Below are 16,611 nucleotides of genomic sequence, written 5' to 3' on the forward strand. Positions count from 1 at the left end.
CCCAGATACTGAAATATGGCACCGTTGGCTTTTACAAGAATGAGTGTCCAGAAAGAAAAAAACAAAAAGTACCGGTAGATATTTTTGCAAATGATTAAAAAAAACACCTCAAAAATCACATGTAGATAAGTATTCAGACCCTTTGTTTAATACTTTGTTTATGCACCTTTGGCAGCAATTACAGCCTCAAGTCTTTTTGAATACGATGCCACAAGCTTGGCACACTTATCTTTGGACAGTTTCGCCCATTCCTCTTTGCAGCACCTCTCAAGCTCTATCAGATTGGATGGGAAGCATTAGTTTTCATCCAGGAGGTCTCTGTAAATTGCTGCATTTATCTTAGGCTAGTCAGGTAGGTGACCAAGAACCCGATGGTCACTCTGTCAGAGCTACAGCATTCCTCTGTGGAGAGAGGAGAGTCTTCCAGAAGGACAACCATTTCTGCAGCAATCCATCAATCAGGCCTGTATGGTAGAGTGGCCAGACGGAAACCCTTTCTTAGTAAAAAGTTTGCCGAAATGCACCTGAACGACTCTCAGACCATGTGAAACAATTTTCTGGTCTGATGAGTAGGGATGATACTCGAAACCGGTTTTCGATAAGAAAAGAACCCAGTCCTCGGACTCGAATCCCTTTTTGAGAACCGGTACCCGTTATCGAGACCACTATACTAAAGAAAACGAGTTGGTTCTTTATTTGAATCCCTGGGAACGAATCCCGTCCCGACCAGAAATGCCCCTTGAGACATCACAAAAAATTACGTCACATAGCTCAGTCATTAGGCGCAGATAGGGAAAGCAGGAAAAACAATGGACTGGAAAAAGCGCTCCAAGGTGTAATAAAGTTCAAAACAAAAGGTCTAATCCTATGAATAACTTTACTGAGATTTGAGCAGGGTACAAACACATGACAAACACTTTTACGACCAACCGGAAACATAGCAACCAGGCTAGCAACGCACCTCCTTTACGGCAGCTGTCGCAACGTTCTTAAAGCAACCGCAGCACATACATATATATACACAACATATATGACATGATCTCCCTTTTTTAACTTTTGTTTATCTTTCCTTGTAAACAAAACAAAATCACACTGTATATGTGTTGTCTGTCTAATTATAAATAATGCAGACGAGGCGTGTTGGCTGAGTTCTTGACGTTTACTTTCACAGCGTGCTCATAACCTCATTCTTAGCTGCCGGCGTGACGACATGCAACAACACTTTTCGGGGCTACCGCGCATGTTCGTCACTCCCGTTGCATGCTGGGTAGTTTAGTTGTTATATTCCCTAGCTCATAATATCACATCTTTCCCCCTATAAAGAAATAATGTTAACTCAATAAAGTGTATTTCTTTTTTTAGCTTTAACTTTTCATTTTTTTAGCATTGTAACCACATTTGCAAACAACTTTTCTCTTCATAGAATTTTCTTTCAATAAAGAAATAAAGTGCAACAATGTCAAAGCATCATAACAAAGAGTTATGTCAAATAGCAGCAGAAGTGCACTTTTTGGAGAGCTGTATTATTTTAAGTTTTGTGCCCAAGGGACTGATTTTATTTAACACTATATTATTATTTATACACCTATAGTGATCACAGAGACAGGTTGTTTTTGTGTTACTGTATATATTTGTTTTTTTTTTTAAATCCCACTTAATATACTTTGGGTAACAACAGTCAATATTTATTTATTTTATTTTTTTAGGGGGGTAACAGTCAATATTTATTTATTTATTAAATTTTATTTTTCTCTTATATAATAAAAGTGAGCTTTTGTTAAACCAAATATTGTGTTTTTTTTAAAGTTAAAGTTAAAGTTAAAGTACCAATGATTGTCACACACACACTAGGTGTGGTGAGATTATTCTCTGCATTTGACCCATTACCCTTGATCACCCCCTGGGAGGTGAGGGGAGCAGTGGGCAGCAGCGGTGGCCGCGCCCGGGAATCATTTTGGTGATTTAACCCCCAATTCCAACCCTTGATGCTGAGTGCCAAGCAGGGAGGTAATGGGTCCCATTTTTTTATAGTCTTTGGTATGACTCGGCCGGGGTTTGAACTCACAACCTACCGATCTCAGGGCGGATACTCTAACCACTAGGCCACTGAGTAGTTTTCATATACATCAACCTATCTGGACTCGATAAGAGAATCGATAAGGAACCGGTTCGATAAGAGGATTCGATAATAGGCTCAAACTCGATAATTTCTTATCAAACATCATCCCTACTGATGAGACAAAGCTTGAACTCTTTGGCGTGAATGCCAGGCATCATGTTTGGAGGAAACCAGGCACAGTTCAGCACCAGGCCAATACCATTCTTACAGTGAAGCATGGTGGTGGCAGCATCTTGCTATGGGGATGGTTTTCGGTGGCAGGAACTGGGAGACTAGGGAAAGATGAATGCCACAATATACAGAGACATCTTGGATTGCCGACCAGTGCTTCCCATCCAATTTGAAGGAGCTTGAGGGGTGCTGCAAAGAGAAATGGGCGAAACTGCCCAAAGATGGGTGTGCCAAGCTTGTGGTATCGTATTCAAAAAGACTTGAGGCTGTAATTGCTGCCAAAGGTGCATCAACAAAGTATTGAGCAAAGGTCTGAAGACAAATTACATTTCAATTTTGAGTTGAGTTTTTCATTTTTAATACATTTGCAAAAAAAATCTACATGTCTGTTTTTTCTGTCAAGATTAATGAGAAATAAAATGAACTTTTTTGATTTTAGCAAATGGCTGCAATAAAACAAAGAGTGAACAGAAGTTGGCACGTTGTGTAAATTGTAAATAAAAACAGAATACATCCATCCTCCATCAATTTTTTACCACGTGTCCCTTTCGGGGTCGCGGGGGGTGCTGGAGCCTATGTCCGCAATGATTTGCAAATCCTTTTCAACTTATATTCAATTGAATACACTGCAAACAAGATATTTAATGTTCAAAGTGAGAAACTTCTTTTTTTTTTTTTTTTTTTTTTGGCAAATAATTATGCACTTAGAATTTAATATCAGCAACACATTGCAAACAAGTTGGCACAGGGGCATTTATACCACCGTGTTACATGGCCTTTCCTTTTAACAACGTTTGTGAACTGAGGAGACCAATTTTTGAAGCTTTTCAGGTGGATCTTGCTTGATGTACAGCTTAAGTTGTTCCATAGTCCGGGTCTCTGTTGTCGTATTTTTCGCTTCATAATGCGCCACACATATTCAATGGGAGACAGGTCTGGACTACAGGCAGGCCAGTCTAGTACCCACACTCTTTTACTACAAGGCCACGCTGTTGTAACACGTGCAGAATGTGGCTTGGCATTGTCTTGCTGAAATAAGCAGGGGTGTCCATGAAAAAGACCGCAACATATGTTGCTCCAAAACCTGTATGTACTTTTCAGCATTAATGGTGCCTTCACAGATGTGTAAGTTACCCATGCCTTGGGCACTAATACACCCCCATACCATCACAGATGCTGGCTTTTGAACTTTGCGCCTATAATAGTCCGAATGGTTCTTTTCCCCTTTGGTCCGGCGGACACGACGTCCACAGTTTCCAAAAACAATTTGAAATGTGGACTCGTCAGACCACAGAACACTTTTCCACTTTGCATCAGTCCATTATAGATGAGCTTGGCCCCAGCAAAGCCGGCGGAGTTTCTGAGTGATGTTGATAAATGGCTTTGCATAGTAGAGTTTTAACTTGCACTTACAGATGTGGCGACAAACTGTAGTTACTGACAATGGTTTTCCGAAGTGTTCCTGAGCTCATGTGGTGATATCATTTACACACTGATGTCGGTTTTTGATGCAGTACCGCCTGAGGTATGTACTGGTCACAGGCATTCAATGTTGGTTTTCGGCCTTGCCGCTTACGTGCAGTGATTTCTCCAGATTCTCTGAACCTTTTAATGATGTTACGGACCATAGATAGTGAAATCCCTAAATTCCTTGCAATACATCGTTGAGAAACTGTCCGACAATTTGCTCACGCATTTGTTCACAAAGTGGTGACTCTCTCCCCGTCCTTGTTTGTGAATGACTGAGCATTTCATGGAAGCTGCTTTTATACCCAATCATGGCACCCACCGGTTTCCAATTAGCCTGTTCACCTGTAGGTTGTTCCAAATAAGTGTTTGATGAGCATTCCTCAACTTTCTCAGTCTTTATTGCCTTTTTTGAAATATGTTGCAGGCATCAAATTCCAAATGAGCTAATATTTGCAAAAAATAACAAAGTTTACCAGTTCCAACATTAAGTATCTTGTCTTTGCAGTGTATTCAATTGAATATAGGTTTAAAAGGATTTGCAAATAATTGTATTCTGTTTTTATTTCCGATTTACACACCGTCCCAATTTCTCTGGTTTCGGGTTTTGTACATGGGTTATTCTCTTAATTTGGCTAACGTAGCTGGGACGAGTCACTGACCAAGTTATTGGTGACGACAACCCGTGAGTGCTGATTTATTAAAACATTTGCTGGTTTCAAACGATTAGTTTGACTTGTGCATCAGAAATGCAGACACGCTTGCAGTGCATGTGTACCACAGGCTACGCATGCGTGTTTCTTTCAACCTTCCCAAAAGCGTAAAGTGTTGATAAATCTTTTTTGATTATTATTTAAAACTATGTATTTAATTGTGTTGCAGTGACAAGACAAGGAAACCATGCTGAAAAAGATGGTGAAGATGAATTAAGATTTCAACTGATCAACATGGAGATGGACTCTGAGAGGCTTGTAGAGATGAAGTGTGCTGAGACGGACAGAGATTCATTGAAGTCCGCCTTGCAGACAGCAGTGACAACTGCATACAATAGCAAAAGCTGGCAACAAAGTGAGATTTCTCCTGCTCAAGATGAAGAAGTCGAGTATGTCACCAAGTCTGAAATGAAAGAAGTTCTCACCGTGTGTGAAAATGCTGTCAAAGAGGGAATTCTCATGGAAGTAGGGAATTCATTTTTTTCCATGTTTATTGACCGCGTTGTAAAGATTGGGGAGAAGGACTACCTTCCACTTTTTCTTCGGTTTGTTGACAGCTTCGATGTCATGCGACTGGAGTTGTTGGGATTCTTGGAGGCAGCTCTCGATTGTGATGTGATGGTGCAGCGTCTTTTGGAAATAGTAACAGAAGAGTGGCGTCTGGATTTGAATAACTGTAGAGGTCAGGCATACCTTGGATCCGGTAATGTTTCTTATAAACTTAAAGCTTTCGCTTGCAAAGTACAGGAAAAGTACCCCCTTGCTATTAGCACACACTGCTCTTGCTACTCGTTCAACACATGGTGGTCAAAAGCTACCCCAGTGCCCAATATTAAAAGAGCTCTTGATACATTCGAAGAGGTGATGATGTTTTTTGGAAGCAGGAGTGCTCTAGAAAAACAGCTAGACCATGTAATTGCTTATGGTCTTCGAGAGAGCTATGAAAAAGTCCAAGAATTGCAAGGGACATTTTGCTCCCAGTGGCATGAAAAGCATGACTCGTATGAGGTGTTTGTGCAGATGCTGGAGCCACTTGTTGAGTGTCTTGAGAAAGTCAAAAATAGCCCCCAGAGGTGGAAAACTGCTGTCTCGGAACAAGCTGAAGCACTCTTAAACAAAGTGATGACATTTGACTTCATCATTGCGATGGTTGTCCTAAAGAACACCTCGTCTTTTACCAGAGAGTTGAGCGCAGGTCTTCAGAAAGACCATTTCAGTGCTGCATTCCAGCTATGTCAAATCACTGGTATTGTTGCTACTTTAAACAGAATAAAAACCAGTTTGAAGGTGTTTCACCAGAACTGGTTTGATGAGGCCTCTGCAATTGCACAAAGTCTAAGTGTGCAGATCGAAGTGCCTGAGAAGTATTTGCCAAGGGACAGCATGATAAAGCCACTAGGTTTTTACAGAGATGGCTTAAGCGTGCCCCTCGTAGATAACCTCATCAATGCCGTGAAGGATCATTTTTCAGATGATCACAAAGAAGCTCTCAATTTCCTCTCACTGGTTCCTTGTTTGGTCACAGTGAGTTACATGTTTGAGAGCTTAAAATCAAAGCCACCTCTCTACAGCAGTGATCTTCCTGATGCTGACAACTTCTTCACTGAGCTCTGCTGTTGGAGAGTAACATGGAAGACTAAAGTTGCCTCTGTGACCATCCCAAACTCAATATTTCACACATTGCGTCTGCCACTCATGCAGTACTTCGGCAACATCAACGTACTCCTGAGGATTATGTCAGTGTTACCCAGCACGGCCCTTGAGGACTGCGGAGTTTTAATGCGCCACAAGAAATTCCAGGAATACCTAAGAAATACTAATCCAAAAGACCGCTCGCCATGCTTGGCTGTGCTACAGGTGGGCACAGATTTCAGCAGAGATCTTGACCGCATGGTGAGCCAGTGTTTGAAGGTTACTCCACAAGCCCTGGAGGGTATCTGTTTGGTGAGTACTTACATTGACAAGACTTAACTGTAGTTATTATGGTGTTGTAAATGTTTCCATCCGCGCCTTACCCGATCAATTATACAAAAACATCTTCTTGAAGATTTTTCGAAATATTGTTAAATATTAATCCCGAGGGATGCACCCCATAATACGTCTTTAAGGATATTTGCGGTTAAAATGTATTTCAACCTTACCCCATGAAAGTATCCTTAAATCCCGCAATCCTGTTGGTACCTGCTGTTGTATATTTGAGATCTGCATAAGTCCCGAACATTTTAAATCACACCGTGGAGGCATTGCGGAGATATTTGTAGAATAATCTTGCCTTGCTTTCTACATGCGCCAAACTAGCTGTTTGGAATGTGCACAATGGGTGACGTCACAAATGGGGAAAACCGTCAGTGGATTATCCAAATATGGTACAAATGTACCCAGAGTGTCTTGCGCGCGTCCGCCATTGTAGTCTGCATTGTAGTCAATAAGCTCCTTCTTTTTCGCTATCCTCTTGTTCATGCAAGGGTTCACAGGGCTGTACTGCGCGATCGTTTCAGTCGCATGTGCAACTAAAAATAGGTTGTGCGTGTATTGAAAAAAAAGGGCACACGTGCAAATACAGATTTAAACCCTTTAATTAGCCCTTTGCTCCCAAAATAAATCCATACAAATATGATCTAACTGAATTAAAATTTTCGCCCATCTGTATAGCATGTTTGAAATAAACTTATACCATAACCAAATAGACAAGTGATTAATGCAAAAGATGACACTGATCACTCTGTGTGCGCTGAAAGTTGTGTGTTTCCCTCCCTACCCGCCCCGCTTTTCGTAGCTTAATCACTCAGTCTTCCAACAAGATCTCAGTTAGAGGAACTGGTCAGTAAAAGACATTTTTTTGCAGCACCTTAAAACTTAACACAAACTTAATTGCGCGCTAGTAAGTCTGAGGGTCGGAGGGAATAAAGAAATGATTGAAGTGACGAACTTGCCATCCAAATATACCCCGTTTGTTGATGAGAACATACAGCCATGGAAGCATATTCAATCTATTTATTAAGCAGAGGTAACACAAATCAGTAAAAGATTCAAAAGAGCTGCCGTCAGAGCCGACAAACTGCCGCTGCTAACCTGCAAAGCTAATCAAAACAGCTCAAACTAAAATGCCTTTGAGACTCAGACTGAGCGTGGACTCGTTGATGTCACACGTCACTAGGCAACAGGCACCGCCTTTTAAAGGCACACACACAGACACACACACTGCTCTCATGAAACTTAATCTTAACTGCATTATGCGGAATATTTAAAGTTTTTTTTTTTTAAGTAACGCATTAATCACATTTATTAAAGAGTTATTCCTTTAGTAATGCAATTACTTTTTTGGTAAAGTAACAAGTAACTATAATTAATTACTTTTTTAAAGATCTTTCTGTGTGGAGGACTGCGTGGGTTCCCTCCGGGTACTCCGGCTTCCTCCCACTTCCAAAGACATGCACCTGGGGATAAGTTGATTGGCAACACTAAATTGGCCCTAGTGTGTGGATGTGAGTGTGAATGTTGTCTGTCTATCTGTGTTGGCCCAGCGATGAGGTGGCGACTTGTCCAGGGTGTACCCCGCCTTCCGCCCGATTGTAGCTGAGATAGGCTCCAGCGCCCCCCGCGACCCCAAAGGGAATAAGCGGTAGAAAATGGATGGATGGAAAGTAATTTTCAGAACATAGCCTGTCACACAGGCTATGAATGAAGCAGTTGGCAAGTTGGTGTTCCTGACTAAAATCTTTGTGTGTGTTCTATAATGATGTTAACCTATAAAAATACAATTGTTAAAGGTAAATTATTTTTATGTTGCTGCTGATGTTTAAACATATTCATTTTATTTCACATTTTGTTCTTTTGTGATTTTGTTAGCTGAAGAATTGAGCACAGCTAATAATGTTTTAAAGAAAATTGGAGATGATATTTGACTTTTTACTTATGTTATTTTCGAGGCTTTTTCTTATCTCAAAACCCCTCTTAAGTTGGGATACTATTATGCAAAGTCTATTTTTCTTACTTTTTGGTACCTGTTTTTGTGTAATTAGGATCCGCATCAGTCCCGAAAATTTAAAATCTAGGCATGGAGATACTAAGTCAACGGAGATTTCCATTTATGGGTTAGGTAATGGGCCAAACTATATCAGGATATGAGTTTTGGTCCATATCGCCCAGCCCTATACCCGTGTTACTGACAGTGCTAGTATAGTTTGGGGATGTTCTCCATGTTTAATTGTGTGTTACAGTAGGCCTTATGATGGCATTGTGTTTATATGTATGAGTGGACATGTGTACCTTGTTTGAGTGTTATTAATGAAATTGTGATATTTAAGACATTTCATATTGTTCTTAATTCTTTTTTGTGCTACCAAAAAATTCTGTGCAACTAATTATTTTCATTTAGTAGCACCGGTGGTGAAAAAGCTAAGCGTATTGCCCTGAATCAACCACAAGACAAGATGCCGCAACCAAACTTTATACTGTTACATGATTGGCTGTTCGTGTGCCACTCCCACTGATCAATGATCACTTCCTGCATTGCAGAGCAAGTGCCTTTGTACACGCAACAAGCCTTTCTTCGCAACTTCCGATTTCTTCCAACAAAGAAAAAATTACCAAACGTTTTATAAAACTATTTTGATATCAGTTTATCACTCAGCCGTACTACAAATGTCTACTGTACTTAGTTTTTCAACTTAATTTTTCAAAATGTGGTTATGACCGTTTACATTGGCACCAGTATAATTTTGGTACCAAGTTTCGGTCGTGTAAATTCTATAATAAATCCTAATTGTTTAATATACCGGTATGTGAGGTCACATCTATAAACATTTACTGTCAATGATATATCGCCCTGAGAACTAGTGCCCTCTGCAGTACACATTTGTTTTTGGTGTTTTTGGGTCAAAAATAAAAAAATCTGGGAAAAAATTGCTGTTAAGCAAAACACAAAAGACGCTAGCTCTTATGAAGTGAGCGATTACTTTGTCAAGCTCCGTACTTAATACATGCTATACACAATTTTGTCTGTGTGCTCTCACAGGATAAAGAATCCAAAACTTTCATCAAAACCTCTGACAATAACATGGAAGGTATGGTCTTTCTAAGAATTAACTAGAAATAATAATTTGCTGCTTTCTGACAGCCGTAACATCTGAATTGTTTCCTTTTTACCTTGCCATGCAGTTGATGTGTCTATCAAGGAGGAAAACGACAACGCAGAAGTTCAGCAATGTCCTGAGGACCAACATATAAAGCCAACAGATTGCCATGTTGGAGATAACAGTCAAAGTCTGGTCACTGTATTCAGATTGGCTGCACTTCTTGGAAAAAAGAATACCAGCATAGCATGTCTTTCTGAAGAGGAGAAGGAGTATTTCACTCAGGAGCTCAACATGTGCCACTGGTACAGGAAGGAGAACAAAAGAGCGTCATCTATAAGTGAAGCTGAAATGTTGGAGTTCCTCATTGAGGGAATCAGAGATGTCATACTGAAGGAGATAGGGGACTCACCATTCTTCTCACTTATCACGGATAAACCTGTAAACATTGCTGACAAGACTCACCTACCTGTCTTTGTCAGGTATGTTCGAGAATCTGCTCCAAAAGTAGAGCTGATGGGTTACTTGCAATATGAAAAAGACTGCGATGTTGATACTCAAGCAAATAAGCTTGCGAAAGTGATGACTGAGGACTGGGGCTTACCTATGGCTCACTGTCGAGGACAAGCATTCATGCAATTAGGCTCAGGTTATGAAAGCTTAAAGAAAATGACTTTGGATTTCCTCAAAAGTTACCCGCTTTGTGTTGTTACACCTAGCGAGTCCTGTGGCCTGGCCAGTTGGCTGGTAGGAAGTGTGCCTTGCCCTTCTGTCGCAAAAATGCTGGATGTCACAGAAGACCTGCTACTGTTCTTCGATGAATCTCCTTCTCTTGAAAGAACGTTGGCACAGGCACAGGATGGGCTTCTAAATATGCCAAGGGAGGCCTTGGAAGGAATTCCAGAGACATGTTGTTCAAGATGGAAGAGGAGAGAGGACTTCTTTGACATTCTTGCTGACACATTGGAGGGTATCCTCAGTTGCTTAGATGCTGTGAGTTCTGAGGCCAGAGGTGCAATGTCAGTGCATGCGCAAGTTCTCTCAGCTGCTCTGAGAACCATGGATTTCATTGTCACACTTGTGATCCTGAGGAACATCTGTGCTCCTCTTAGTAACTGTAGCACAGTATTCCGCTGTGGAAACCCTGCTGATATTCTGTGTGAAGTGGAAAAGATTCCAACAATCATAGAGACCCTTGACAAAATGTTGGAAAATGTCAGCACAGTACATGCCTCTTGGTTTGAACAGGCATTCCAGTTGGCAAACAAAGTAGCCCCTGAGCAAGTGTGCTTTCCTCAGGAGGCCAGCTACTATGATTCTCCAGAGATATACTACAGAGAAAATCTAAGCATTCCCCTCCTCAGAAATCTCATTGATGAAATGAAGTACAACTTCTCAGAAAGTCACTTGAAGGGGCTGTCGATCCTGTCCTTACTGCCGTCCTGCAATCCACAGCCCATTTTCCCAGAGTGCCCAGACAAGCCTTTCAGCTGCTACCTAACAGATCTTCCGGAACCAGACACACTAGAGCAGGAAATCAATGCATGGGCTGCCATATGGCGAGACAAAGACCAGGATGTCGCTCCTCCAACATCCATTGCAGAAACATTAGTTCATTCTGAGTCAAAGAACCACCCAACAGTTACCTTACTGCTTCGGCTTGTAGCAGTGCTGCCTAGTGTTGGCATTGAGTGTGATCTGATGAAGACCACATTGAATTCCATGAGAAATCTTTTAAGGAAAACTGCTTGCAAAGGTAACAGGACAGTTCGTGTGATGCTCCTTTCTCACAACACAACATTGCAGAAATTGCCCGAAGTAATTGCCAAGTGTATTGAGGTGGATCCAGAGAGTAGCCATTGTCTTTCTCAGGTAATTTAATTTTTTTTTAGTTGGTCTTTGTCTCTTTAGTCACCGTCCACTTTTAGCAGTGCTTAACCAATATTGTTTTTCCAGGTCATGGAAACTTTACAAGGACTACATTTGGACATAGGTAAGTCTGAAAATATTAAATCACCCTTTGAAAATGCATGAATGATTAAGAATTGGCCTGGCTGACTTACTTCCTCCCCTGAGTTTAAAATGTGCATATTTTCTGCTTATATTTTGTGCTTTATGCCCCAATGTAAAACAGTACGCACATAAAAGGATGGTTGAATTTGTTCTGTATAGAATAACTTGCCACATTAAGGATGAACTGAAACATATTTTAAGACAGCTCATTATGCCTCCCATCAGTTTCTGACCTATCAAATACTCCATCCATCCATCCATCCATTTTCTACCGCGTATTCCCTTCGGGGTCGCGGGGGGCGCTGGAGCCTATCTCAGCTACAATCGGGCGGAAGGCGGGGTACACACTGGACAAGTCGTCACCTCATCGCAGGGCCAACACTGATAGACAGACAACATTCACACTCACATTCAAATACTATTTGGGATAAACAAAATATTGCAAACTTGCCAAAATATAGAAAATCTTTCCCATAAAGTAGAAACACAATTTTATTTAACTGTGCAAATGACAACTGAAATGATTTCATCTACACTATTTGATTGGAATTGAATTAATTCATGATTTTATAATGAAGATTTTGTTCATGATTTTATCATAATTATTTTTATGATTACTTTATTGTTATTCAAAATTTGATGCGCCATTTTGTACAGTTTATGCATCTGTGAAGCACTTTCAATTGCCTTGCGTGGAAAGTGTGCTTTGTAAATAAATTTGCCTTGCCAAGAAGATGTAGGCAAATTTCTCAATAGTGTTCGGAAAAAATGGCAGTGGGGGCATGGTCAATATGTTGTACCGTATATGTGCATAATCTGCGTTGATGCACAGGTTTTCTTTAGAAGGACTTAAAAAATGTATTCATACATTTTCAAACAAATCTGTGTTATTAATAATTAGTATCAACTTATAGTTTTTCCCATACAACGTTTTGCCAAATTTTTCAATTGTTGCTGCTTATCGTACAATATTTGTAGACAATTTTTAAAGTTTCTTGAACTTGAATCCTTTTAGTGACTTTTTCTTTAATAAAAATGACCAGCAACAAATCGAGCATCTTTTTCTGGTGTTATTGAAGACTGTACTCGTGTTTAGAGACTCTTTATTTCTGTTGCTGAATGTCCACGACGAACAGCGAGAGCTCCAGCAAGCTTGATGTCATACTTGCTTCGCGCTGCTGCTACAGCTGCATTTTGTATCCTTAAAAGGCCCCCGTTGTCTATAGGCCTGGGATGATAATCAAACGATTGATGTAAATGATCTGGATAATTTTGCAGGCCTAGATAAGGTGTGTGTGTTTTTTTTGTCCCGTGTCTTGCGACAACGAGAAAGATAGTTTGGGTTTAGCACCTGGCTGCGTTTGCTCCATAGCGGGAATAAAATGAATGGAGTGAACCCTCTTTTCATGTACTGTCTTAGTCGGTTTGGGGGAAGCAGGGCCTCAATCATACTAAAACACTGTGTCCAAGTCAGCTTAGTAATTTAGTTAACATTGGTCACCTCTACAATATTCATGTTGTACCAGCCAAGGCAAGTCAAAGGTCTGCACCATATTTTCTCCAGCGTGGCGCCACATTGAGATGATTAACGGTGATGTTATGATCTTGGATGCCACAATCATCAGGGATATTAACATTGAAAACATAGGTTCCCTTGCATATCAAATCAAGCACTTCCACATCTGCGGTGAGGGGAGCAACAGCAGCTAGTACTGAAGCCCTCTGAAGCAGCTGCCATCCACACCAGAGGTCGGCATTAACAAACTTTTACCGGGATGCTGACGCCGGTCACTTTGTTTTATTTCCGTGGAGTCCTGGACGTGCGTTAAAGACCACACTGCTGTTATTAAACAGCACGCGTTGGATGCTGTTCTGCTTGTCTCTCTGGAGTTCCACGAGCAGGAGTAATATTAACCATTGTGCTAAAGAAAGTCTGAAGACACTTTTTTGTTGTGTGCTAACATCAGCAAGGTGTGCGCCTCTTTGGAATGTGTCCACCTCTTAAACCAGCGCATGCGCATGAATCCAGGGAATGCGGAAATGCAATTGCGCATTGAAGGACTTTCACGTGAACCATGACACTAAATAACACATATTTTAGTATTTCGGCATTTAATATAAGTATTTCACACTATCAAATATTATATATATATATATATATATATATATATATATATATATATATATATATATATATATATATATATATATATATATATATATGATAAGGTCAAGCAGGGGTGTCCAATTGGTGTATGGGCTGCCAGCAGAACATGGCTGTTTTTTTCAGGGATCCCAGTCGTCCTCTTTTTGGCGGAATGCGGCTATTCTTTTAGCCTCGTGATTCTCAAACTAGTGGTACGTGGGCTCCATCTCGTGGTACGCCAAAGAATCACTAAAATATAGGGATGTTCCGATGCCAATACAAGGTGTTGGTATCGGTGAGTACTTGTAACTAAATCTCCGATACCACACTAATATGTATTTTATAAGGAACCTCGGGTCTACGACCTAAATAGCGCGCACACAGGCCAATAAGTCCACTAGCATGCTAATGTTGCTACACGGAAATGACTTCTTCTTCGCCTCATTTTCACCGGAAATGGAAGACCAATTCACTAATGGAAGACTGTGCTACCAATACAAACATGAATGTAATGTAATATTTATTTTCTAAATTCTCACCAGGGAGTGTCAACGAAGAAGCGTCAAACCAGGAGACACCCCCAGAACTCAGCGCCATTGGGGTTTCTGCAAGTAGAGAGGAGAACTCCGCTGATACTCAAGTGGTCCTGGAGGTTGTTCAAGGGCCCAGACAGCCAGTGTCTTTCTATGAGCCGCAGCTGCGTGAAGAAATTATCAAGGAACTCTGGGACTCTCAGTTCTTCACAATCATCACTGAACAGACTGTTGTTATAAGCGGTGAAGTTTATGTCCCACTGTGCATTAGGTACCTAAACAAAGAGGACATCCAATGTGAAGAAACATTGGCTTTTGTTCCTCTTGTTGGAGACTGCGCGGTCCTCTCTGAGTCTATTGAGATGGCACTCTCTGAAAAATGGGGTCTTAACATGGCGTACTGTAGAGGACAGGCCTTGATGAGTGTTGGCGAGGTCGGCGCTCAAATGAGAGCTGTGAGCTTAGCGCTAGCTGAAAAATACCCTCAGGCAGTGAGAACAGTCAACTCTAGTTTGTCACTCAATGCGTGGCTGGCAAAGTCCTCTTCAATAGAAGCAGCGACTGAGGGAACGGTCCTGGCAGGTCAAATATTACGTTGGCTAACAGAGGATGCAGAGCGGCAAAATAAACTGGAAGAAATGATCCTCCATGTGTTCCAGCACAATGAGGCAAAGGGGAACGAGCTGAGGGACAAGCTGATGAAGAACTGGGATAAGAGTCACAACATGCATGAAGTGATGGTGGAGATTATCGAAGCTGTCTTGCTTTGCTTAAGTGAGCTCAAACATCAGGGAGACATTTCGGACCGGCAGCAAGCGTCGCAGTTCTTTGATTCCATCACAAACTTTGAGTTCATCCTCTCATTGGTGGTGCAGAGACACGTCTTGAGTGCCACCAAGAAGCTGAGTCAGTCTCTCCAGGGCAAGCCCTTGGACATGTTGCTTGCTGTCAACAGTTTACCAGATCTCAGCGCGTCTCTCAGGAATTTGGTGAGCGACATCAACGCACATCACAAGGCGTGGTTCGAGGAAGCCGTGGTGCTCGCTTCTAAGCTGCACATCCAAATACTGCATTCGGTTCTGTTAGAACCTTTGAGTGAGTTTTACAAACTTGCGCTCAGCGTAAAATTGGTGGAACACTCCTTGTTAGAAGTCGACGAGCTCTTCACCGAGAAGGTCATGGATACCTTGAGGTGTCTGGAGATTGTGCCTTACGCAATGTCCAAAGTAGAAAGCAGCACTCTCAGTGGTCTCATGCTGCGCCTGTACAAGGAAGACCTGCGAGACGAAGCTTCCCTTGATGACGAGATCAAATTGTGGAAGGAGAAGTGGTTGGACCCCCTGGCGGGCTATCTTCCGACCACCGTGCTGGACACCCTCAAAACGTCCCAAATAAGAAGCTACAGTAATATCGAGACTCTCCTTCGACTCCAGGTAATTTTGCCCTTTTCAAGAAGAGAGAGCAACTTCAAGCAAGGAAAGAGAAGCTTACAGGAATTCATTCAGCAGGAAAAAAGATCCCTCGCCGAACTCCATCCTCTGTAAAAGCTGCAAGGTCTTCCATCACGGAGAGGTTGGCGCCATCACCGCCGTACTCGAGGGCCTGGAGGTCTGTAATCAATATTTCTGTGTGTGCATCCATCCATTTTCTACCGCTTGTCCCTCTCGGGGTTGTGGGGGTGGCTGGAGCCTATCCAGCTGCATTCGGGTGGAAGGCGGGGTACACCCTGGACAAGTCGCCACCTCATCGCAGGGGCCGTTTTTGTGTATATTATTCAAATTCTTTGTGTTCGCCATTTGTTGATAGTCTCTAAACCACGTTTTTGATATATTTTCCCCTCTTTTCTAGTTTGTACAATTATACTGCTCAATGGGACCAAAATGGCATAACAATAGTCAGGTGAAATAAAGCAATGTTCCATTGATGGTTATCAATGCTAGTGTGCCTTGATACAAACATTTTATTCAAGATGTCCCATTGGTGTGACCAGGCTGGCATCAGTATCCCTTTTAATGAGTTATTTTACTTCCAACTGTCACTCTTGCTTCATGTTCTGATGCTTTGCCATGTTTGCTGTAAACCTAGCTATTAAAGAATGTCTCCTTGATATGGAAAATCTTCTATATATTTGTCAAAAAAAGTAATAAAAGTGTCCAAAAAGATAAATAGTGGTGTTCATAAGTTTTTCTGATTGTAGCAGTAACTGTAACAAGACACAAGGTGGCTCTGTGGGACTGCATTAGCTAAGCCTGGACGCAAACTTCTTTTGCGACTAAGCCAGCCAACAGAAACAAAACAGAGCTTTATATACTTCAACAAATACCATGACATATTTTCCAATTGCATTAAAATGATAAAAATTTCTGATGGAATC

General features: G+C 41.4%; 1 protein-coding gene across 1 annotated transcript in view; it reads left to right on the top strand.

The window, feature by feature from the left end:
• Window positions 1–16,403, top strand: part of LOC133608037 (uncharacterized) — a 35,231-nt gene extending 18,828 nt beyond the window's left edge. The window contains exons 7-11 of the mRNA XM_061963181.1: window positions 4,640–6,414; window positions 9,488–9,536; window positions 9,631–11,417; window positions 11,502–11,538; window positions 14,247–16,403. Of these exons, the coding sequence (XP_061819165.1) occupies window positions 4,640–6,414; window positions 9,488–9,536; window positions 9,631–11,417; window positions 11,502–11,538; window positions 14,247–15,781 (5,183 nt within the window). The 3' untranslated portion in view covers window positions 15,782–16,403. The remainder of the gene's footprint in view (window positions 1–4,639; window positions 6,415–9,487; window positions 9,537–9,630; window positions 11,418–11,501; window positions 11,539–14,246) is intronic.
• Window positions 16,404–16,611: the final 208 nt, after the last annotated feature.

Source organism: Nerophis lumbriciformis, linkage group LG09 (genome assembly GCF_033978685.3).
Source record: "Nerophis lumbriciformis linkage group LG09, RoL_Nlum_v2.1, whole genome shotgun sequence".
Taxonomy (NCBI): Eukaryota; Metazoa; Chordata; class Actinopteri; order Syngnathiformes; family Syngnathidae; genus Nerophis; species Nerophis lumbriciformis.